The following is a 22,657-nucleotide window of genomic DNA, read 5'->3' as shown; positions in this document are numbered from 1 at the left end:
CGCCTCCCCGCGGGATCCGAGGCGGGCCGGAGGGAGGGAGGGAGGGAGGCAGGGAGGGGGAGAGACGCTGTCAAGGCTCCGGGTGGGGCGGAGAAAGACCCCCCCTCCACAGGTTCGTGATTCCGCCAAAGGCCCCCCGAGGCTGGAATGGCGGTTTCAAAGTAGCAGGAGCAGCCGCAGAAAAGCTGCCCTTTGGGGGGACAGGATTGAGTTGAAGCGGAGGGGAGAAGTCCTGGCGGAGGGCTGTAGAAAGTGGAGTCCCCAAAAGTTCAGCATTGGGACCTGGGCTCTGGTACTTGTTCATAGGCGATCTAGCATTGGGGGTCAGCAGCTAACGATACTAAATTGCTCAGAGTCCTTAAAACAAAAAGGGATAGCAATTAAGAGCTCCAAAAGGACCTCTCCAAACTGAGTGAATGGGCAGTAAAATTTAATGTAAGTGTAAGGTGATGCATGTCAGGGCAAAACAATCCACATATACATTTATGGAGTCTGAACTGGCACTGACTGACCAGGAACTAGACCTTGGGGTCCTAGTAGCAGCTCGATGAAGATGTCGACCTAGTGTGCGGCAGCTGTGAAAAATGCAAATTCCATGCTAGGGTTCATCAGTAAAGATTTTGAAAATTTTATTATTATTTATTATTTTATTATTTATTAAACTTTTATACCGCCCGACAAGCAGAAGCTCTCTGGGCGGTGAACAACAAAAATACTAAAATACACAATATAATACAATTAAAACATATAACAATAAAACAGTCTAAAATCAATTACAACAAATGAAAAATCAATAACTTAAAATGCATTGGGAAAGAGGAAGGTTTTAACTTGGCGCCGAAAGGATAGCAGTGTCGGCACCAAGCGTACCTCCTCGGGGAGACTGTTCCACAGTTCGGGGGCCACCACTGAGAAGGCCCTAGATCTTGTCACCACCCTCCGGGCCTCTCTATGAGTCGGAACCCGGAGGAGGGCCTTCTAAGCAGAACGCAGTGAGCGGGCGGGTTCATATCGGGAGAGGCGTTCCAACAGATATCGTGGTCCCATGGCGTATAAGGCTTTATAGGTTAATACCAACACTTTGAATCTGCCCCGGAAGCATATTGGCAGCCAGTGCAAGCGTGCCAGAACAGGTGTTATGTGATCGGACCGCTTGGTCCTTGTCAACAATCTGGCAGCCGCATTTTGCACTAGCTGCAGCTTCTGAACTGTCTTCAAAGGCAGCCCAACGTAGAGCGCATTGCAGTAGTCCAAACGCGAGGTTACCAGAGCATGTACCTCCGATGTAAGGTCCTCCTTACTCAGATAGGGACGTAGCTGGGCTACCAACCGACGTTGGTAGAACGCATTCCGTGCCACCGAGGCTACCTGAGCCTCAAGTGAAAGGGAAGAGTCTAGAACGACTCCCAAGCTCCGAACCCGGTCCTTTAGGGGGAGTGTAAACCCATCCAGGATAGGGTATGTATGCTGTTATACAAATCTATGGTGCGACTGCATTTGGAACACTGTACAATTCTGGATGCCTCACCTAAAAAAGGATATTGTAGAGCTGGAAAGGGTTCAGGAAAGGGCAACCAGAGTGATCGAGGGGATGGAGCAACTCCCCTATGAGGAATGGTTGCAGTATTTGGGGCTTTTCCATTTAGAGCAAAGGCGAGTCTGAGGTGGCATAATAGAAGTGTATAAAATCATGCATGGCATGGAGAAAGCAGATACAGAAAAGTTTTTCTCCCTCATAACACTCATGGACAGCCACTGCAGCTGAATGCTGGAAGATTCAGGACAGACAGAAGAATGTCCTTCACACAGCACATAGTTAAGCTATGGAACTTGCTTCCACAAGAAGCAGTGATGGCCACCAACCTGGATGGCTTTAAAAGAGGATTAGGCAAGTACATGGAGGATAAGGCCATAGTCAGAGGCAGCGTACTTCCAAATACCAGTTGCTGGAAACTGCAGAGGGGGAGAGTGCGCTTGCACTCAGGTCCTGCTTGTGGCTTCCCATAAAGGGCATCTGGTTGGCCACTGTGAGATCAGGATGCTGGCCTGGGTGGACCATTGGCTTGATCCAGCAGGGTTTCGCACCTTTCAAGTTAAAAGCCTCCCAAAGCTGTTCATGTCCGCAACATAAAGCAATACTGCATACTTCATCACATATTAATAAAACCATAATCCAGAATTTACAGTGTTCAGATTTGCTTCCCCTACAAAACCACTTTCACTCAGATCCATTTTTACAACAGGACTTTATTTCTTAATTCTTGCTTCTGGAGGTGATAACAGCAATGTAAACTTCCACCATCCATCGACGAGAAGCTTTGCTTATTGGATATCCACCTCTCTCATCCCCCGTCTGGTGGCTTGAATTATTTTATTATCTTAATTATATATCTTAATTGTACGCTCCTCTGGGCGGGGACTTTTGTCCTCCTGTTGCTTGTAAAGTGCCGCCATGGCCGTGATGGGGCTAAATAAATTGACAGTGAAGGTATATTATATATTTTTATAAATTATGATACTGATACAATATTTATGGCATCAGTGGTCTCACAGGTGGGGAAACTGACTCTCCCAGGGTTGTTGGACTCTGGTTCCCATCCTCCCTGATCTTTGTCCATGCTCTCTGTGGCTGATGGGAGTTGGATTCCAGCAACATCTGGCTCCCCACCTCTGGTATATGACACTTTATGCAGCTATATCTAAACAAAGGTCTTTGCCAACAATGTGCTTGCAATTTAAGCTTCATAGCAGGGAGAACAGCAGAGTTGTAAGGGATGCTTTAATTCGGATTCCTGCACGAAGCAGGGGGTTGGATTCGATGGCCTTAATAGGCCCCTTCCAACTGTACAATTCTAGGATTCTACTGTTCTCACAATCTGAAAACCAGTTATTATTGTTCACTAGCGTTACTCCACAGATCTACGTAACTCCATTTTAAAACAAACTGGCCACTTTCACAGATCTCCTAACATCCCCCACTCCGCTATCCCACCCACCCCCTCACCACAATTGATATTCAGAGATAAACCACCTCTGGATATGGGGTTTCGTTTAGCCATAACCATTGAGAGACCTCTCATCCTTGGATCTGCAGCTTTGCTCCTAAGATTCCATGGAATTATATTTTCACCCTGCCTTTCCCCCAGGGATCTCGAAGAGTTGCCTCTGTAGCTTTTATGGCTTATTTCCCAATATTTTATTTAAATGATTTTGCGGGAGGGGTGGGGAAAGTTGCATTTTATTTTTGTTGCATTTCTGTGTTTTATTATAAACTGCCTTGAAAGAGTTTACTCTCAAAGAAGCCAGCACATAAATATTTTAAACAAATAAACAGACAGGCAAAATTTCAACAGATACAGTTTTGTCCAGCATGGGAAAAAAATCCTTACCTATTGAATGTTTGCCCCTTGTGCACCTGTCAGATGGGGGGGCATAGCCAGTGCCCCAGCTTCACAATGGTAACCCGGGTGACAAACCTGTTTATAAGACACTCTCCTCTGGCCTTTTGCAAGCTGAAGACACCCTCCCCCTGGCGGTGTAAGGCCACAATGACAGCGGCTCAGAAATGCAGCTTCTTCCCGCAGGAACCCTACTATATTCCTGGGTGAGTCCTCCACACTGGTCAAGTCAGACATTGCCATGCATTTTCAGCCACTCAAGAAACATGATCTCAGGGAGAAAAATAAGGCCCAGCTGAAGCTGTGGTTTTTCGCCATTTGTTGTTATGTGCCTTCAAGTTGATTAAGAGTTATGGTGACCATCTGTCGTGAACCACCCTATTTAGATCTTGTAAGTTCAGGTCTGAGGCTTCCTTTGTGGAATCCATCCATCTCTTGTTTGGCCTTCCTCTTTTTCTACTCCCTTCTGTTTTTCCCAGCATTATTGTCTTTTCTAGTGAATCATGTCTTCTCATTACGTGGCCAAGGTATGATAACCTCAGTTTCATCATTTTAGCTTCTAGTGACAGTTCTGGTTTAATTTGTTCTAACACCCAATTATTGGTCTTTTTCGCAGTCCATGGTATGTGCAAAGCTCTCCTCCAACACCACATTTCAAATGAGTTGATTTTTCTCTTACCCACTTTTTTCACCATCCAACTTTCACATCCATACATAGAGATCAGGAATACCATGGTCTGAATGATCCTGACATTGGTGTTCAGTGATACATCTTTGATTTCGCCATAATACAGTAAAAACAACCTGGGTTTGTCTTAAATTCTAATGCCTTTTCCAACCTGGCCAAATGTTGGTCACTAACGGAGCCTCCACATCCAGAGGCAGACCACCTTGGAGTAGCCAGGTGCCGGGAATGTGCTCTTTGAAGGATGGTTTATTGTTTAACATAAGAGCATAGAGCCCTGTGGCTGGCTCAGGCCGGGGGGGGGCAACTGGTCCAGCATCCTGTTCTCAGTGGCCAGCCAGATGCCCCCATGAGAAGCTCGCAAGCAGGACCTGGAATTTTAAGTGCCTTGTATTTTGTCTTTCTGTATTTTATTGTCAGGTGGAGTTGGAGATTTTACTGGCGATTGTAAGCCGCTTTGTTGAGAAAGTTTCTCAAAAAGTGGGGTACAAATTGTTAAATAAATAAATACCTAAGAATAAAGTGTGCTATAGGGGAAGGGAGGAAAGGCAGCTGCTGTTGGAAAGAAGATGCTAGATTTGATGGATCGTGTGAGGAGAAGCCTATCAGTAGCTATTTAGCCACATGAGTTTAATGGAGCCTTTCTGTACAGAGGCAGTCTACCTGTGAATGCCAGTTGCTAGGGGTGAGCAAAAGGGAGAGGTCACTGCCTTCCAGCCTTGCTTATGGAGGCATCTGCCGGGCTAGACAATCCAGGAGCATTCTACTCCTATGTTCAGTTGGAAGGGCTGCCTCTTTGCTTGGTACAACAAAGGAGTGTAACTTACTTAAAATAATATAACAGCTGCTGTGAATTTCCATGGAATCTGAGTAATACTGGGTGTGGTTTAGTTTGATTTTATCTGAAATGTTGGGGTTAGTTTCTTCCACAAAGATTATTCAGAGCAGGAAACTGCCAAGGCAGAAAAGTCACAGAGCAAAAGCATCACCCTGTGTTCCACCTGAACCGATGCTTGCTTTCTAAGCCACAAAGAATCCCAGCTGATGACTCAGTCTTGCTCCCTCTTCTCTGCTGTTGGCTCCCAAGATATGGGGGCTTTTACCCTCAGGTCCGCTACCAGGTTGGGAAACCATACGGCAGAATCACCTCTGAGCTGCTGACCAACCCTGAGGTCCAGAAGAGCCCGTGCTCCGTGCTCACCCCCCTGATCAGGCCAAAGTTCATTGAGGATTTCAGCTGTCGGGACCCCCCTTGCCATGAGATGATGGATCAGTACCAAAGCTACATCCCTGGATACACAGGTAGGCATCTTTATTCAAACCTTGAAACCTGGGCTCTTCATACTGCCGCCGATTCACTCAAAAAACAGCTACATATTGTGAGTGCTCCAGGAGAAGGGTTGCCAAAGTTTTAAAAGTGGCTGTGCTCCAGTGCCTTTGGGCAGTAGCCTGATATGAAAGCAACACAAATAGAAGTCAACCAGCTGAAGCGTATTGGGCCACTTCCCTCTAAGCAAGGAGTACAACATGCATCGTGCTCATTTTTATCATGGCTGTCAGCTTAGGTCAGGATTCCTCAGATTTCTTGTAGGTAATGGACTTTTTTGTTTTGCCTGACACCTAATCTGGCCGTTGGTGCATCTAGCTCAGTAGACGCTTCACTGATAGTCCCCGGCTCTACAGGGTCTCAGGCAGCAAAGAAGACTTTTCCATTACTTGCTGACTGGTCCTTTTCTAATGGGAGATGACTGTCTTTCCCTTTCTGAATTAAAACCTGCTTGGTCTTACATCCACATGGTTTTGTTTAGAGGGTAAAAGACTTTTTAAATAACATGCTTTCAGAGATTTTTGTGCTCCTGTGTGATGACTCCTAAATGAACAGGTGCTCATGCAAAGATACAATGGTACACCTCCTCTATGTATGGGTGCTTTGGACTCCCAGGAGTCTTTACTGCCCTAGTGAATTGCTCACTGCAGACTAGCAGGCCTCCAGATATGGTCTGGAAGTTACTGGTTTTATAGCATTCCCCTGTGGGTGTCTACTCAGACATAAGCCAAGTGATTTACTCCCAGGTATATGTGCATAGCATTGCCTCTCCCAAATAGATGAACATAAGAAGAGCTTGCTCGATCAGGCCAGTGGCCCATCTAGGCCAGGCTCTGGTTCTCACAGTGGCCAACCAGGTGCCCATTATGGGAAGCCTGCAAGCAGGACCTGAGCGCAAAAGCAACTCTCCCGTCCTGGTAATTGGAAGCATACCGCCTCTGACCATGGAGGCAGAGCATAGCCATTGTGGCGAGGAGCTTTTTGATAGTTTAATCCTCTTTTACAACTGTCTGTTGACGGCCATTTCTTTTAATTGTCCCGAGTCTTCCAGCATTCGGCTTCAGTGGATGTGCTTGAGTTCTAGTGTAATAAGTGAGGGAGAAAAACATCTCTCTCTCCAGGCCATACATCATTTTATACGCTTGTACAACTTGTACAGTTTTATAGATTTGCACAAACTGGCATTATGAAGCTGGCTGAAAACTAAAAAAATGGTCAGGTGTCTACAGGAGGGCCCACCCAAGCTGCTCCAGCTACTCTCCTAGCTTTTGACCAGGCTGGAAATTGGTTGTGTTGTTTTGTTTTTCAGGCTTTGTCCCCTACTATGGTTGCTTTCCTATTCCAGGCAGAGAGCCCAAGCCCCCCCTGCCAAGGTCCAGCCTCCCAGCTGATCCCCAGACGCGGACAAGTGCCAGCTCAGTGCAGCTGCTCGCCCAGAGGAAATACACACCCTGTCATCCCGGCATCAGGCTGGCCTGCGGGCCCGGATGGAGACAATTCGCATCCACGGCTGGCTCACAGCTGATGTCAGCCCAGGGCGACCGGAAGGTGCTGTGCCACCCAGACATCTCCCTGGTGTGTGGCCAGGAGAGCCGAGGGCCTTGCGACACCGGCATGTCGTTGGTGTGTGGGCAGGGCTGGAGGGGCACCCCTTGCCTCACGAGGACCGATCAGGTATGTGACTAGGCTCCCCGAGCCCACAAACCAGCTTCAGAAGGCCTGCCCCACATCCCATCACCATGAGAGATGAGACAGGCCTTTATGGAACACTTCCCTCCCCTCTGGTGCTTAAGCGGTCACTTAAGAACAATGAACGAACGAATTCTTTATTACAGTCATTAGACCAAGTAGCAAAAATACAAACAACACAAAATATTATTATTAAACCGCTACAATTTCATTGAAACAAATGCGATTTAAAATTCATTTACAATAGGAGTTAGATCGAATTTGATTTTTGACAAAACAGGACAAATAAGTATAAGGATTAGCTCCTATACAGAACCTTAAGGGTTTAAACCATAAAATCGTTTAATAATGATAAATATATTTATTTCAGTCACAATTGGGTTAATATTCCAGGCTCGATGAAGTCACAGTGTAGACAGTACAGCCTGCCTTATCTCTTATGTTCAGGAATACAAAACAAATTTAGTTCCCAGCTTCAAAAGAGTTAGTGGCGTCGTGGACAAGTAGATTCGTCAAAATGAAATAGACCAAAAAGAGAATAGTCCCAAACATATAATGCTCCAAAGTTCATAAATCAAATTTATTTATTTTTTCCCCTGCTCGAAATAGAAATCCCTCTTCCGTTTGTATCTTTAGAATGCACTTCCCGGCCAGCTTTTTGCAATAAAAACTAAGATAGGTTTTTTCAATTTCTTTCCTCCTTAGTTTCGTGAATAAAGGAGAAGAGTTTTAACTCACCCAGAAGATCTTTATAGCTGATTCATTGACAAATCTCTTTTTGCAGCAACGATTTAAACCAAATGAAAGATAGAAAGAAGGATGCTTGCTTGTTTAAGTCCGTTCCTCTTTAAAGAAAAGATAAACGTGTCGCTTAATCAGTTAGAGCTTGATGGACGTCCTCCGGCATTGCTGGCTGAACTTTCTCTCATAAATTAATGAGATCCAGTCCTCCCAAACAAAAACAGCCTTTTATGGTTAATCTCTACGTTTCTCCCTGCCCGGAAGAGAATCTTCACCAGTCAAAAAGAACGTTCTGATTTAATCTGAAAAATTTCAGATTTAATCTGAAAAAGCTCCTTCTGAGACGAGAGCTCGTCTCAAAAAGCAGGCACAAGCGAAGTCACCCTTCCCAGAAGGAATTTTTGTTTTTGTGGTTTTAAAATGGCAATCAGGAAAGTGGCTGAGACCATGGAAGAAATTATGTTTCAGAAAATAATGAATGAGATTGAGATAACGAAACAAACCCTGAGACAGGGTAGACAGGAGATGAAAAATGAATTTAGCAAAATGACGCAGGAGTTTAAAGAAATAGTGGATTCTGTGAGAGAGGAGATTGTTGAGATTAGAGATGAGAAAAGAAAAATTAAAGGGAAGATACAAGCTCTGGAGATTGGAACAAATGTAGAATTGGAAAAAGATCTGGAGTTTATGGATACTAGAAATAAAGCTTACTGTTTGGAACTTAACATTGTCTCTGAAGAAATTAATGAAGATAATAGAGATAAAGTTATCAATGTCGGATAATTTTTTGGACTGGAATGATGTGATGGAGCTTGATATAGAAAAAAACTATGGAATTGACTACAGATATGTGACAATGGAAAAATTCTTAAGAGATGAGCCAGTGCATTTTGTAAAAAAGAATAGAGATATGACTTTACAACAATATTTCAGCAACATATTCAGAATTGATGGCAAGAAAAGATTTGTGATAAAGGAAATTCCCATCAGACTCTTATTATATGACTATGGCTATGACAGCAAGATTAATATGGGATACTGATAATGGAAGAAAGGATATTGAAAATACTGGACTGAACAGGACTATTGAAGATGGAAGATGGAATCAATATTGATATTAGAAGAATGGCTATTGAAATTATTGGATCAAACTGGTTTGACGAGATGGATTAATCTATATGTTTATTTGGACTATAGCTATGATAACAAGATTATTATGGGATACTGATAATGGAAGAATGGCTACTGAAATTATTGGACTTAACAGGATTATTGAAGATGGAAGATGGAATTAATATTGATAATGGAAAAATGGCTATTGAAATTATTGGACCTAATAGATTTGAATGAGATGGATTAATCGACATGTTTATTTGGAGAAAAACTGAAAGATATATCTCTCAAGGAACTGAAACCTCTCTTTGACTTTTTGTGGGAAGAATAAAGTAATGTTTATGAGATTTGATGATTAATTAAGATAACTACTGGAGGAAAGTGATTTTATAATATAATTTAGGAGACAGGATTGTTATATATTGTAGACTTATAACTGATCTGCGATAAATCGGAAGTCAACATTTTATGTTATTGTTTAATTATTTTTGTTTTGTTTTGTTTTTTGTCTTTAAAAATTTGAATAAAAATTAATGAAAAAAAAATAATGATAAATATATTTAATTAAAACTGCATAACTTAAAACTTGAGACTAAAATTAAAATCGGAATAAAATTAAACCGGGTTATTTAGGATTACTTTCCTATGGTTTAGTACTGCTAAGCTATACTTGGCAACTGTTAAAGATATCTCAGGCGAGTGATCGCCGAGCAGATAGTCCAGCCAAAAAGATTCAGGTTTAAATTCAAAGGGTTCTAAAAGGGGAGAGATTAAATGGAGTCTCTGGGCACAATAGAATGGACAGCGGAATAGGACATGCGCATTGGTCTCAATCTCTCCCGACCCACACGGGCACAATCTCTCCTGATACGGAATCTTGTTGAATCTACCAACTAGAAGCACTGAGGGAAGAACGTTTAATCTCATCCATGTGAAGGCCTTGCGATGTTTGGGAAAGGTTAAATCGGATAAATAGGGCATTGGCCTCAAAAAGCTTAAATTGCATCTTTGTTTTTTTATGAGCATTTGTTGGTGTTGGACATCAATGTCTTTTATCCTCTGACTAATATTCATCCCTGCGGTATCAAAGCCCATGGCAAGGATAGCTTGTATAGAAAAGCCAATCTTTAATACTTTATCTTGGATCACTTTAGACCATTTGGAATTATGATTGTCCCTCAGAATAAGGGGAGTTAGTCCAGTCGGTTCAAGAATAAGTTTTAACCAAGTGGTAATCTTGTTCAGCCATATTCGAGATTCAATGGTTTGGGCACCCACCTCTAATCTCAATACACAATTAGGGACACAAAAGGGAGCAGCCATAATAGACCTTAGAAAACTATTTTGCACTGTTTCTAGTTCGTTTAAATTATCGTTACAGCACACTTGAGACCCAAATGTCAACTGAGGGATAATTTTGGCGTTAAAAATTTTCATGGCAGGTAGGATGGCTTGGCCTCCTTTAGAGTAAAAAAAGGTTGAGAGGGCTTTTGATTTTTTTTAGCATTGAGCACCGCCTGATTAGTATGCAGTTGATGACTCTCTGTAGCTTGGAAGATTATTCCAAGGTATTTAAAGGATTTAACCTGGTCAATTTCTTGGCCGTCTATATACCAGCGATGGTTGGGGTTTTTTTTGTGAAGACCATTACTTTTGTTTTTTGATGGTTTATTGTCAGTAATTCAGATGAACAGTAGGAGGCTAGTTTAGACAATAAACTTTTTAGGCCTATTGGGGTCCTAGATAGTAATACCATATCATCAGCATACAGAAGAACATTCTGCGGACTGCCAGCTAGTATCGGCGAATGTGAAGAGATAGAAGCCAAATTTGACACGACATCATTTATATAAATGTTAAACAGCAGGGGTGCCAAAATGCAACCCTGCTTAACCCCTCTAAAAGCTGGAATGGGATTTGTCAAATAACCCTTAGAGTTACATCTTACTTGTAGGGTGGTATTTGTATGAAGTCCTTGTAACAGTATAAGTAGACGCTTATCTATTCCTAAATCAGTTAGTTTGGACCATAGTCTGTCTCTGTCAACCGAATCGAAGGCCATTTTTAAGTCTATAAATGCTGTATATAAAGCCCCTCCTTTGAAGCCTGCATATTTACAAACTAAATGCTGCAAAATCAAAGCATGGTCAATAATTGAGCGTCTTGGACGAAAACCTGCCTGCTCCGGGACCAAAATATAATTTTGATCCCGCCACATGCTCAACTTTGAGTGAAGAACAATCACTTTTAGCAGGAGCTCTGGTGGCAGTTACTGCACTGGATCTTTTCAGCCCTGCTGAACACGGCAGGATTTAGTTCCAGATGCACAAGAATTGTGGTCTAATTGGTTTGTTGTCCTTGATGCTCCTTTTGAACCTGCTTTTATATTTTATTCCTCCTTCCCTGTACGGGGCTCAACTAAGGACAGCCATGTTTTAATTGCAAACATTTATTGATGTTTTTTAAAAGAACACAAATGCTTTACAATGGAAGTTTTAACCAGTGTGTTTGTGGCTGTCAATATAATAGAAAAACAGGATGGAAACATACACAATTTTAAAAAAAGAGTTTCCCAAGCTTGATCTGTGTGTGTCGAGCTGCTGTTACGTAAAGCATAGGATGGGGATGCGCAACAAGCATTTGGTGCCATTTGCACTGCAAAATTGACTTGTTCAGCAAAGCCTCAGTGCACTAACTCCTCCGTTCCCTGAAAGACAGGACCACCCCGTTCCACCAAGGGCTCCTGTCTCTGGGGAAAGCTGTGCCTGTTACACGTCTATCTATTGTGGCAGCTATTAAAGATTCAGCAGTTTTGCCAGAGCATGATAAAAACTTACACAGTGATGTGTGAGGGATGTGGCTCCTCATCGAGCACCATTTGCTGGGGAGCCAGAGGAGAGGGCCAGGGCCTGCATGGCCTGATTAGGATGCAGCCAGGCTCCTTTGCTGTTCTTAGGGGAGATCCTGGTAGCAGGGTGAGCTGCTGGCTCTGCTGTTTTTATCTTCCTGGCGTTCCTGTTATTGTGTCCCCCCCCCCCATTTACCACAGCCGCTGCGTTAAAGCCTCTGATAAGGCAGAATATAAATTCCATCAGTACAGGCATGAATATTTATTTATTTATTTATTTATTTAATAAAAAATTATGGGTTTCTTCTTGGCACTTCTGTGTCCCTCCAACTTTTAGCCAACCAGGATTGAGGGAGCGCCCCTCCCACCGGCAACAGAGACTGTGGATGTGAGGCGCTTCGGCCGGACCCCCAAGATGGACATGCCCAACCTCATCCAGAGAAAAGCCGTCTCAGGTAGGTAGGAGGCAGGCAGGCAGCCCCCCCTTCCCCATCTGTGCCTCTGCCCTCTTCTTCAATGCCGCTCAGACCTTTACCTGTAGAAGCCACTTCCCAGCGTCTGGCACATTCTTGCATGAACAAGCAGAGAGGTTCAGAAAGGGATCAACTCTGTGCTCAGTGGGTCCCTTTTCTGTGGTAAAAGATTATTGCGCTGCCTGCATGAGAGCTGGTGTACTGTGTTGATGCAGGGATGGGGGAACCTGTGTTGCTGGACTACAATTCCCATCATCCCTTGGCACTGGCCCTGCTGACAGCTGGGAGTACAGCAGCATCCGGCTGTCCTTCAGACTAGGGAGGCCCAGCTACAAATCCCTGCTCATACATGAAGCTCACTGGGTGACCTCAGGATGGTCACCATCTCTCAGCCTAACCTACCTCGCAGTTGCTGTTGGGTGAGGAAGGAGAGAAACTTGTCCGCGACCCTGAGCTCCTTGGACCTCAACCTTATTATCTAATGATGGCCAGGAGGGGTGATGAGAGAGCATGTGGTCATTGAACACGTGTGGCTCACATGCCCCATACCAGGTCAGTCTATGTCCATTGTCCACCCTGGCAGGAAGCCGCCCTGCAGGGCCTCCCTCTCAACCACAGAGGCCTTTCCCAGGCCCTCTTCCGGGATCCTTTCCTTTCAAGAAGTGGGGATGCTGCCAGGAATTGAACACAGGGCCGCCTTCTTAGAAACTGAGATCAAGTGTTACCATGGAAGCTGGCCAGTCCTCACAGGAGATAGTTGAAAGAGATCTTTTAAGTCATTGGTGAAAACCTCAATTGCCTAAAGCCGTACCCTATTCTTCCATATACTCCAAAGGTTTACATCTAACAATGAGCATTTCACACATGCACTTAACACATTTCTGCAGAAAGTGTTGCTCTGGTCCGCATTCAAGACTAAGACACAGCCAGGGCAGAACAGCAACTCATGCGGAGACACACCAATTCAGCCTGTCCAGCTGTTAATTCAGGAGGAATGAGGGGTAGTCAACATGGTACCCTCCAAATATTATTGGACTCCCAGCAGCCAACAGGCAGTAGTTGACCCAACCACAAGCAGAATATGCTAGGATTGGCCCTAGCAGTAAATCAGAGTTGCTGCAGGTCACCTGCTTGGTGTATAGAATATTTTAAGGCTCACAGGAGCCTTGAATTGTTCCATCCATTTGCAGTTAAGAGGTACAACAGACATTTTTAGCTCTATGGCATGACAAATCTATGCTGCTGGGAGCAGGTATGTTATTGCACCAGAGACTGAACCCCCAGAATCCCAAGGTTCACTGCCCCACACTGCATTTGACTAAGCATTTGTTCTTGTAGCCCCACGCAAAGCTGGGCCTCCTGCTCGGAGTCATGCCCAGTAAGGCTCTCCCCCACCCCCATCTCTTCTTCCACAGGGTACACCGGATTCATCCCACGCTTCACGTGGATTATGGGGGTCAACTACCTGAAGGGAGTAAAAGAGGCAATGAACGAGTTCGACAGAAACCAGGTAAGATTCCCTGGCAGGAGCCCACTGAAGTCGGTGCCACTTGCTCCTCCCATAGGCCGCTTGCTTTAAGTGCAGCAGCTGGCAGGATCTGGCTTTGTAAATTGACACCAGGGATTCCTTTCCAGACAGCTTGTGGATGATGTGAGCCAGACAAAGGAGACACACATGGAAAGAGCCTGGCATCCCTGCCTTCCCCCGCCTGCAAGAAATGCCTCTCTTCCTCTCAAGTGCTCTAGGAAAGAGCCTGGGACCCAGAAGCACCATCCCTTCCGTCCACAGCAATTCATTCCCATGAGGCCAATGGCCTTCAGGTTCTATAGAACTAGGAGTCCCAACAAAAAAACCAAACTAGAACATGGAACCCAAAATGCTATGCAAAGCTACACCATCTTCCGTGTGTATGCAAGAACCCCCCCCACTCACTCTGCAACCAAGCAGAAGACACTAACGAGGCCACCACAGATCCTCCACCTAAATGCAATTCAGACTCCCACTTGTGTCACAAGCACGAAGGAAGAGCTCAAAGTGCGCAACTCAGCTAGCTCCACCATGCAGTGGCGATTAACACAGCAAGTCGTACAGAAACACACATTTATAAGACACATTAAGGAATTAAGAACACGTTCTTAAAAACGAACTGTGCCCATTTTGCAGACAGGAAGCACTGAGGCCAAGAGTACCCAGGACCATCGGTAAACGCAGGGCAGAGAATCCACAGGATGCCATGGCAAAGCTCCCCACAGCTCTTTCCAGATGCAGTTCTACCTTGCACTGGCATCTTGGCCACAACCCTTCAATGGGGCTGAAAGACAAGCAGCAGCTCCCTCCGGGCTGAACAGATGGGCGTGGGCAGCCCTGCTGGTGTTTTACTAGAACCCCAAGCTCCAGCAGCTGGAGCTGGGTGCAAAAGGTGGAAGGCACAGGAACAGGGAAGCTGCTCTCCAGGCTGGGTTCTCTCCCAGCCCACCCTGGAGAGGCCATCAGGGTTGAGCATGGGACCTTCTGCATGCTAAGCCATGGCCTTTCCTCTGAGCACATTCCTAGCCTAGGAATTTGTTTCCAGCGTTAGAACTGAACCAAGTTCAGTCATTTCACACAGAAATTCCACTCAAGGTTTCATTTCAGCATTGTTTAGGTGGGGAAAGCCATCTTATTGTTGCCATTGCTGAAACTGGGAGTCAGAAACCCCATGCAGATCTACTGGAAATCACCCCAAGATCTGTCAAGCAGATCCCAGCAACAGAAGACCTCCTAACAGCAGTGTGATTATTCTAGGATATTTGGACTTAAACTGAGCCTTGCAACATGTTAAGAAACAGTACCACTGGTTATGTAGAGTGGATTTTCCTCCTGATGGGGTCCCCTTACAGCTGAGATTAAAGGGGCATTTGGGGTGCAGAAAACATGGCAAGGCTTCTCCAGTTTAAAATTTTACACATCAAGAGTATCCCTTACCATGTTTTCTGCACCCCAAATGCCCCTTTAATCTCAGCTGTTCCTGTGGTTGGACCGTGAAAATAAAAATAGCCCACCCCCTAGTGCTTTCTGTAGTACTGTTCTGAAGGAAGTGACTCATACCGAGACACATGGGTTAGGAGGGAAATACTGACGCTACCGTAACTTCTCAATGCCAGAATAAGCAATTTTAGCAAAACCACGTAGGCTGAGAACTCTTGGCCCAAAGCCCCCAACCCCATATACCTCCCCACCCACTCTTGAACCTCCTCTTGAAAGCAGGGCTGTATAACATATAAGGAAGATACAAACAGGAATACTTATTTTTATTGGACAACTTTTGGGAGACTTTTTACCCATCAAGCAAGTTTGCACAAAGAGCTCTGGAACTCTAAAGTTTGCATTCTCCAACCCCAATGAATGCTGGCCTTGTAGAACATGAGCACCGGTGGCCTTCTGAGTGAGCAGCAGTCACTTTCTTCTGTCAGATGTCTCATTTGTCCCTCCCTAGGGAATGCTGAGAAGCCCACTGTACAGCTTTGGCAAGCGACTGCCATGCACCTACTGGCCCAACACCAAGATTTACACTAGCAGGGGCCTGATGCCTTTCTACACTGGGTTTGTGCCAAGTAAGTCATACCCCTCCCCAAAGTCTGAAGCATGGTTCCCCCCCTTCTCCTGAGGAAATCTGTTGGAAATTGCATCCTCCCTCCCCCCAAATGGGCTACATCTAACACTTGTCCCAAACGTTGCTGCCTTTGGCTGTACAGAGATAAAAGGACAAGCTGAGGTTTGTGCTGGCTGCAGCAGCTGCTGGGAAGCTTCACCTCATCCCTTGCTGCAAACACAGCCATCAGGACTGCCAGCAGTTCGAGTCACTACTATGGCATGCTGGGGCACTTGGCATATGGAGGGAAATTCCACCTCTTGATACCTCCCCCTAGGAGTATTTGCACCAGCCACTAAGATGGCTTGGGGTAGGAGTAAGATTCAAGCCAAGGTTTAGCCACCTAAAAATATCTTTTCAGCAAGACAGCATCCAATCTACATGTAAAGCTTTCTACAACTAGATGCTCCTGCGGCTACGTTTTTAAGATGCTGCAGTGCCAAAGCTGCTTTCAAGATACACCCCCCCACACCAGTTTTTGTTTGGCTAATACAGGCTCAAAGCTGAATGTTTTTAGAACACATGAAATGACCATGAGCCACTCTAGTCCATAAGGCCCCCAACAAGTTAGGATCAAGCAAACAGCTTCAGGACGCACACACAAGACCTCAAGATCTTCTTTTCGCCCAATAAAAATGACCAGGGAATAATTTTCTACAGAAATCTGAAAGTTACAAAGTCCTTGTGTACAAGCTTTCTACACATTTGACCAAGGTTAACAGGAAAGGAGGGCACATGCTTGCGCACAGGGAAAGAGGTAATGGAAAAGGTTTAAAATTTCCCCTTGGCTATCTCCAAGGTCACATCTGCAAAACCAGTGTTTTTAAGACTGTTATTAATGCTTTTGATAACTGTCAACACTCCCAATTTTGATATGTAGACCCATATAATTGCTTTGAACAATAGTTGCTGTGTGAGACAGCATGTTAGCCAGAGTGATATATGGATGAGGAATAATTGCAGAAGGTAGGGGGCAGTCCCTCTCAACCACCACAAGGTATGCTGATGGCCATCAACTTGGTTGACTTTGAATAAAGCTATCAGACAGAATGGCCATATCTGCACACCTCTGAACACCAGTCACTGGTGATCATGAGCGAGAAAGAACTATTGTACTCTTGCTGGTGGGCTTCCCAGAGGCATCTGCTTGACTGGAAACAATACTGGAATAACTGGCCTTTTGATCTGGCCCAGCAGGGCTCTTCACATGTCGAAGACACAAGAGCATCTCAGCTAAGCTCCCCTACCTATTCAGCCCAACTTTAGCTAGCCCTTCTTTTTCAAATGAAGATGGCAAATGGCCACGTCAGTCATCCCTTTTGACAGGCAGAATCCCTCATGTCAAGCACCGTGCCAGTTTTCACACTGCAGCTTTGATCAACTGGGCCAGGTTCTGCAGTAAGCAGACATTTGCACACTCCACTTCAACTGAAATTGGAGGTGCAATTCACGTTCCCCTAAAGTTTACTAAGCAAGAGTAAGAATTATGTCCCTCTGAGGAACCCACCTCCTAGGGACAGGCACATCATACTGCTGGACCGGCCTGAGCCAGACTGCTCCGAGGGCAGGTGAATTTTGCTCAGTCTCTGTAGGAATGACTGAATGATCCCGCAACAGCCAGCCCATAGGTGAGGCAGAACTACTTGCCTCAGAAAGAGTTGCAATCAAGGAGACAAGGCCAGGCAAGACAGTCACACAGGAGCAGGAGGCAGCCTTCACACTGGCTTGAGCTCAGAAGCCAAGATGACTTTCATGGCACACTCGCATGCCCCACCCTCAGTGCCAAATTCCTGCCTTCTGTACATCTCCCCCCACCCCCATTAAAACAGACACACCTTTCAAATCTTGCCATGTTCCCACATGTCAGGAGGAACAAGTTTGAGCACAAACTGCTGCTGACTCGATTTTTTGTTTCCTCAGCCATCAGGCACAATTACACTCTAACCTTTGGAAACAGCACAAGGCAAGCGTACTACGATGAACTACAGCGGAGACAACATGAAGGGTGAAAAAGCTTTTAATGTCTGTACAGCAGCAGACAGAAGGTGACATCAGGCAGAACAAAGAAATGGAGAACAAGTGTGGAATGAATAAAGTTCCTTACAGCTTTAAACATAATTTACAGGTGTTAAAGGCGAAGGCCTTAAGCTGCTTCCTCCTCTGCCTCTTCCTCAAACTCGCCCTCCTCCTCAGCTGTGGCGTCCTGGTACTGCTGGTATTCTGACACCAGGTCATTCATGTTGCTCTCTGCCTCTGTGAACTCCATCTCATCCATGCCCTCCCCGGTGTACCAGTGCAAGAAGGCCTTCCGGCGGAACATGGCTGTGAACTGCTCCGAGATGCGTTTAAACAGCTCTTGGATGGCAGTGCTGTTGCCAATGAAAGTGGCAGACATCTTGAGGCCGCGGGGAGGGATGTCGCAAACAGCCGTCTTCACGTTGTTGGGGATCCACTCCACAAAGTAGCTGCTGTTCTTGTTCTGCACATTCAGCATCTGCTCATCCACTTCCTTCATGGACATGCGCCCCCGGAAGACAGCAGCTACGGTGAGGTATCGCCCATGGCGGGGGTCACACGCAGCCATCATGTTCTTGGCATCAAACATCTGTTGGGTGAGCTCTGGCACCGTCAGCGCGCGGTACTGCTGGCTCCCGCGGCTCGTGAGAGGGGCAAAACCGGGCATGAAGAAGTGCAGGCGAGGGAAGGGGACCATGTTGACTGCCAGTTTGCGCAGGTCAGCATTGAGCTGGCCTGGGAAGCGCAGGCAAGTGGTCACTCCACTCATGGTTGCAGACACCAAGTGGTTCAGGTCTCCGTAAGTGGGGGTGGTCAGCTTCAGCGTTCTGAAGCAAATGTCGTAGAGCGCCTCGTTGTCAATGCAGTATGTCTCGTCCGTGTTCTCCACCAGCTGGTGCACAGAAAGAGTGGCGTTGTAGGGCTCGACTACAGTGTCCGACACTTTGGGGGAGGGGACCACGCTGAAAGTGTTCATGATTCTGTCTGGGTACTCTTCACGGATCTTGCTGATCAGAAGGGTACCCATACCAGAACCAGTGCCGCCTCCCAGGGAATGGGTGAGCTGGAAGCCCTGGAGACAGTCACAACTTTCTGCTTCCTTCCTGACAACATCGAGGACAGAGTCAACCAATTCAGCCCCCTCTGTGTAGTGGCCCTTGGCCCAGTTATTACCTGCTCCACTCTGACCTGAAGGGGGAAAAAATATCCATGAAGCAGGTCTAAAATGCAGAGTTAAGCAGACCTACCATTTTTTAGTTACTGCAAATGTTACACACTATCTTTTCCATGGGGGCACATCTCCTTCAGCAAGATAATTATAGCCACTTTCAACACTTCATACAAGAGAAGCCCAGGACTTATCTGGCATTCCATGGTTACATTGGGCCAGTTTTGACAGTCGCTACGATCTTCGGCACGCCAGGATACACATTAGCAGAATGTCTGAGATCATAGCATATTTAGGTCACTGAGCTCCTGGTTCACGCCCTTGTGTTGGCCATGCAAATCCAGGCACTGCCAAGGCTGAAATACAAAAGCAACTTCTTCGCAAAGGCAAGGCTAGACACACCCTGCATTCTGGCACCAATCAGGTAAGACCAAACTGCACTCCCTGGCAATTCACTCTCAGTACAGGATCTTTGTATGTTGTTTCCATACTCCCTGCATGGCAACCATTCAGAGTTCAGAAAGACGATCCTCCTAGCATAGTTTTACAGAGGAGTTATTACCAGTCCAAATGACTCATACGTTACAAACAATAACTCATTCTGGTACTTCAATGTCCCCTAAACAACTTTACTTTAAAAAGTTGAAACACGGGCAGTTGCATTTTGCAATTTATAAATGGGATGATACAGTTTTTTTACGGTTCTATGGACACTCATTTTGAGTGCCTATTCCAAATGGCACCCCCTCCAAGCCTATCAATAAAAAAATAAGCGTCTACGCTCCAATTCTGTGCTGCTTCCATACCCACCAAACACAAAGTTATCTGGGCGGAAGATCTGCCCAAAGGGGCCAGAGCGCACCGAATCCATGGTGCCAGGCTCCAGATCCACCAGAACAGCCCGAGGGACATATTTGCCACCTGTGGAGAAAAGCAGCAATTAGTAGAGACCGATTTAAATGATTCTCAGTTGCCACCTAGGAACACAGTGGCTTAGGCAGCACTTCGAAAAGTATCTTTCCCAACTTGAAGGGAAGCTGCTATTAAAATTAAGGGCAACATGCAACTTCCACACACCGATATTAACAAAAACTCCTGGCAGATCCAACTTATTTTATCTGGAGTACTTGTCGTCTGGCCGGAACTGCTGAGTCACAATGAAAGCGGCCAGCTTCCTTACAGCTTCTTTTGAGTGTCAGAGAATAAGGATTAAATAGTATTTTTGTAATTTTAATCTGTAATGTTTTTATGTTTTACAAGGAAATCTTATTGTGGTCTGCTTGCTTTTATTATGTACAGGAGTTTTTATTTTTTTCTATTTTGCACTTGTACAATTCTGTATGGTCTTTGACTGTAATAAAAGCAATCTATCAACTTCCACCCACCAGCATCAGATCTCAGTAGATATTCTGACTACAATAACTCCAAGTGCAAGATTTCTCTGTCTTTAGTGTCATGAAAAAGGCAAGATCTGGAACACTGGTGTCTAACGTTTGGAGACATTTTTGAATATCCTCAGCTGCTATTTTGGCAACGGTACCTTCCAGGTGAATAATATTCGTTAAAATAGTTTTGGCCACAAGACAAGAGTTTAATCAAGACTGAGCCTTCAATCAGCTCAATAACCACTCCCATTGGCTGGCATATGCCATCCCTGAGCCTCCAATGCCACCTGCAACAGGTACACATTCTCCCACCTCAAGAAGCTTGGATCAAATCAACTGCTAAGACCTATTATGCATTACCTCACACGTTTCCAGTTTTCCCTTACTTCATGTCTGATATGCGAGCTAGTTCATGAGTTATCACGAGGAGCCTGTCATTAATTCTGAAGCACTTGGCTCAGTTTCATTACGAAGAACTGTGACAATGCTGCTCTTAGTAACTCTAATACCATACACAGTACTTGATCACTATAGGCTTCCTTTTTCGAGGCAGAGGCAATTTCCGCATCTTCAGAGACACTGTTACCTTCACCAACAGAGACATTACATTTGGCAGGGGAGGGGTGAGAAGGAATTGCTTCCTTCTCCCTCTCCACCGCTGCTTGTGGGTACGTCAGAACCTCAGATCATGGGCTAAGCCCCTCCATCTCCCAACAAAACGACTTATCCGTGGCAGCTTCATTTGTGGTGGCAGGAGCAGCAGTGAATACTTGCTCACAGGCACTCTTGACACTGCACACCATAAACACACACATCTTAACAGGCAAGGAGAAAGAAAAACAGCAAGTATACACAATTCCTGAGCTTTCCAATTAGGAGTCCAGGTCCACCTTGCTGAATAATTCCCATGAGAGCCCTTGTATGAAATACACGACACTTTTCAATTTTGAAACATAGCCTACTTCTAGACTAGTACCTCTTAGTACTAATTCACATTTTAATTCCACTTGTAGCTAAAGAATACTTTTTATATTTTTAGGAACGCTACAGCTTTACAGGATGTTCATCCTATCCTCCTTTCTCCACTAATGAGACAGTAGGGGGGAAAGTTCACCCAGGGGGCTGTTTGAAGCTTAGCACACATTCACTATACCCTTTGCAATGGGTGCTGTTTCACTGTGGCTTTTTTCATGACTGAAAATGTGCTTCTCTAGCAGCTTTTCAAAAAATTGATAATAACTAGTTCTTATCTTTAAAAAAAAATAGGATCACCACTGTTACTGGGAGGGGTCCCTACCCTGAAAAACCCATATTTATTTATTACATTTATATACCTCCCCATAGCCGAGACTATATTAAAAAGAGATTATGTTTAATGCTGGTTTCATGCAAGGTTTAGCTTGTAAAAAACGGTTGTATCAAGAGCACATTTCAGTGCACAAAGGGGCACCGGCTACAAAGGTCTTAGTGAACATGTGCTTAGCTGCAATAGCCTCACCTGCCCGAAACGTCACTGCCCACGTCAGAACCACACCCTTCCGTGCACCCTGCCTTTCTATCTGCAGCGGGGGGGGGAATTGGAGGGAAGGGCAGCTGACGTGTTCAGAGGCACGCTCGCCCGTTAACGTCACAGGAGCCGGTTGGGGAACGTAGAGCCACTTGAAGGCCCTGGGAAGGGTCGCAGGTCCCCTCCTCCACACCCACCAGTGGCCTCGTTGTAGTAGACGTTGATCCGCTCGAGCTGGAGGTCGCTGTCGCCGTGGTAGGTGCCGGTGGGGTCGATGCCGTGCTCGTCCGAGATCACCTCCCAGAACTATAAGAGAGACAGAGACAGGGGCGTTAAGGAGGCGGGCAGTCAGCGAGAGCCTTTCGCCCCCTTCCCGGCCTCCTTCCCGGGCCGCCGCGGACCTTGGCGCCGATCTGGTTGCCACACTGGCCGGCCTGCAAGTGCACGATCTCTCTCATGATGGCGGGTGGGCGGGAAGACGGGCGTGCGAGAGACGAGCCACAAGAGACAGAGGCGGCGGCGCGGAGAATACTAGCTGCGTCAAGGTAACGGACGCTGACTTATATACGAGACGCAAGAAAGGGGGCGGAGCCCAGCGGCGACGCGGGCGCGGGCAGCCCGAGACTCACTCCACCGTCTCCGTCACCTGTCTCGGCGGTGGCTATTGGGTGCTCA

At 45.7% G+C, this 22,657-nt stretch overlaps 2 protein-coding genes across 3 annotated transcripts; one reads left to right on the top strand and one right to left on the bottom strand.

The window, feature by feature from the left end:
• The first annotated feature begins 82 nt into the window (after positions 1-82).
• Positions 83-19,111, top strand: CIMIP2A (ciliary microtubule inner protein 2A). 2 transcript variants are annotated; one of them, XM_061604535.1, is made up of 8 exons: positions 83-112; positions 3,423-3,604; positions 5,171-5,385; positions 6,756-7,084; positions 12,139-12,256; positions 13,690-13,784; positions 15,751-15,868; positions 17,827-19,111. In XM_061604535.1, the coding sequence occupies exons 2-8, from the start codon at positions 3,423-3,425 to the stop codon at positions 17,913-17,915; spliced, it is 1,146 nt and encodes a 381-aa protein (XP_061460519.1). In that variant the 5' UTR covers positions 83-112; the 3' UTR covers positions 17,916-19,111. The 2 variants fall into 2 exon arrangements, with proteins under 2 accessions (XP_061460519.1, XP_061460518.1); XM_061604534.1 differs by having other exon boundaries at positions 6,720-7,084.
• Positions 17,906-22,657, bottom strand: TUBB4B (tubulin beta 4B class IVb). The gene is made up of 4 exons (XM_061604533.1): positions 22,384-22,657; positions 22,180-22,288; positions 19,901-20,011; positions 17,906-19,110 (listed from the first exon to the last, which is right to left on the bottom strand). The coding sequence occupies exons 1-4, from the start codon at positions 22,438-22,440 to the stop codon at positions 18,050-18,052; spliced, it is 1,338 nt and encodes a 445-aa protein (XP_061460517.1). The 5' UTR covers positions 22,441-22,657; the 3' UTR covers positions 17,906-18,049.

This window comes from Rhineura floridana, chromosome 20, assembly GCF_030035675.1.
Source record: "Rhineura floridana isolate rRhiFlo1 chromosome 20, rRhiFlo1.hap2, whole genome shotgun sequence".
Lineage (NCBI taxonomy): Eukaryota > Metazoa > Chordata > Lepidosauria > Squamata > Rhineuridae > Rhineura > Rhineura floridana.
Note: the sequence above shows the minus strand (reverse complement) of the source record. Positions and strands in the feature narration are given on the sequence as shown.

Bases quoted from the DNA above. Each gene is read 5' to 3' on its own strand.
- CIMIP2A (XM_061604534.1), top strand. From the start codon at position 3,423: ATGGGGGGGCATAGCCAGTGCCCCAGCTTCACAATGGTAACCCGGGTG. The intron at 5,386-6,719 runs GTAGGCATCTTT...TTTGTTTTTCAG, and splicing joins CTACATCCCTGGATACACAG to GCTTTGTCCCCTACTATGGT. The intron at 7,085-12,138 runs GTATGTGACTAG...TCCAACTTTTAG, and splicing joins GCCTCACGAGGACCGATCAG to CCAACCAGGATTGAGGGAGC.
- TUBB4B (XM_061604533.1), bottom strand. From the start codon at position 22,440: ATGAGAGAGATCGTGCACTTGCAGGCCGGCCAGTGTGGCAACCAGATC. The intron at 20,012-22,179 runs GTGGGTGTGGAG...TTTTCTCCACAG, and splicing joins CTACTACAACGAGGCCACTG to GTGGCAAATATGTCCCTCGG. The intron at 19,111-19,900 runs GTGGGTATGGAA...TTCCCCCTTCAG, and splicing joins CCCAGATAACTTTGTGTTTG to GTCAGAGTGGAGCAGGTAAT.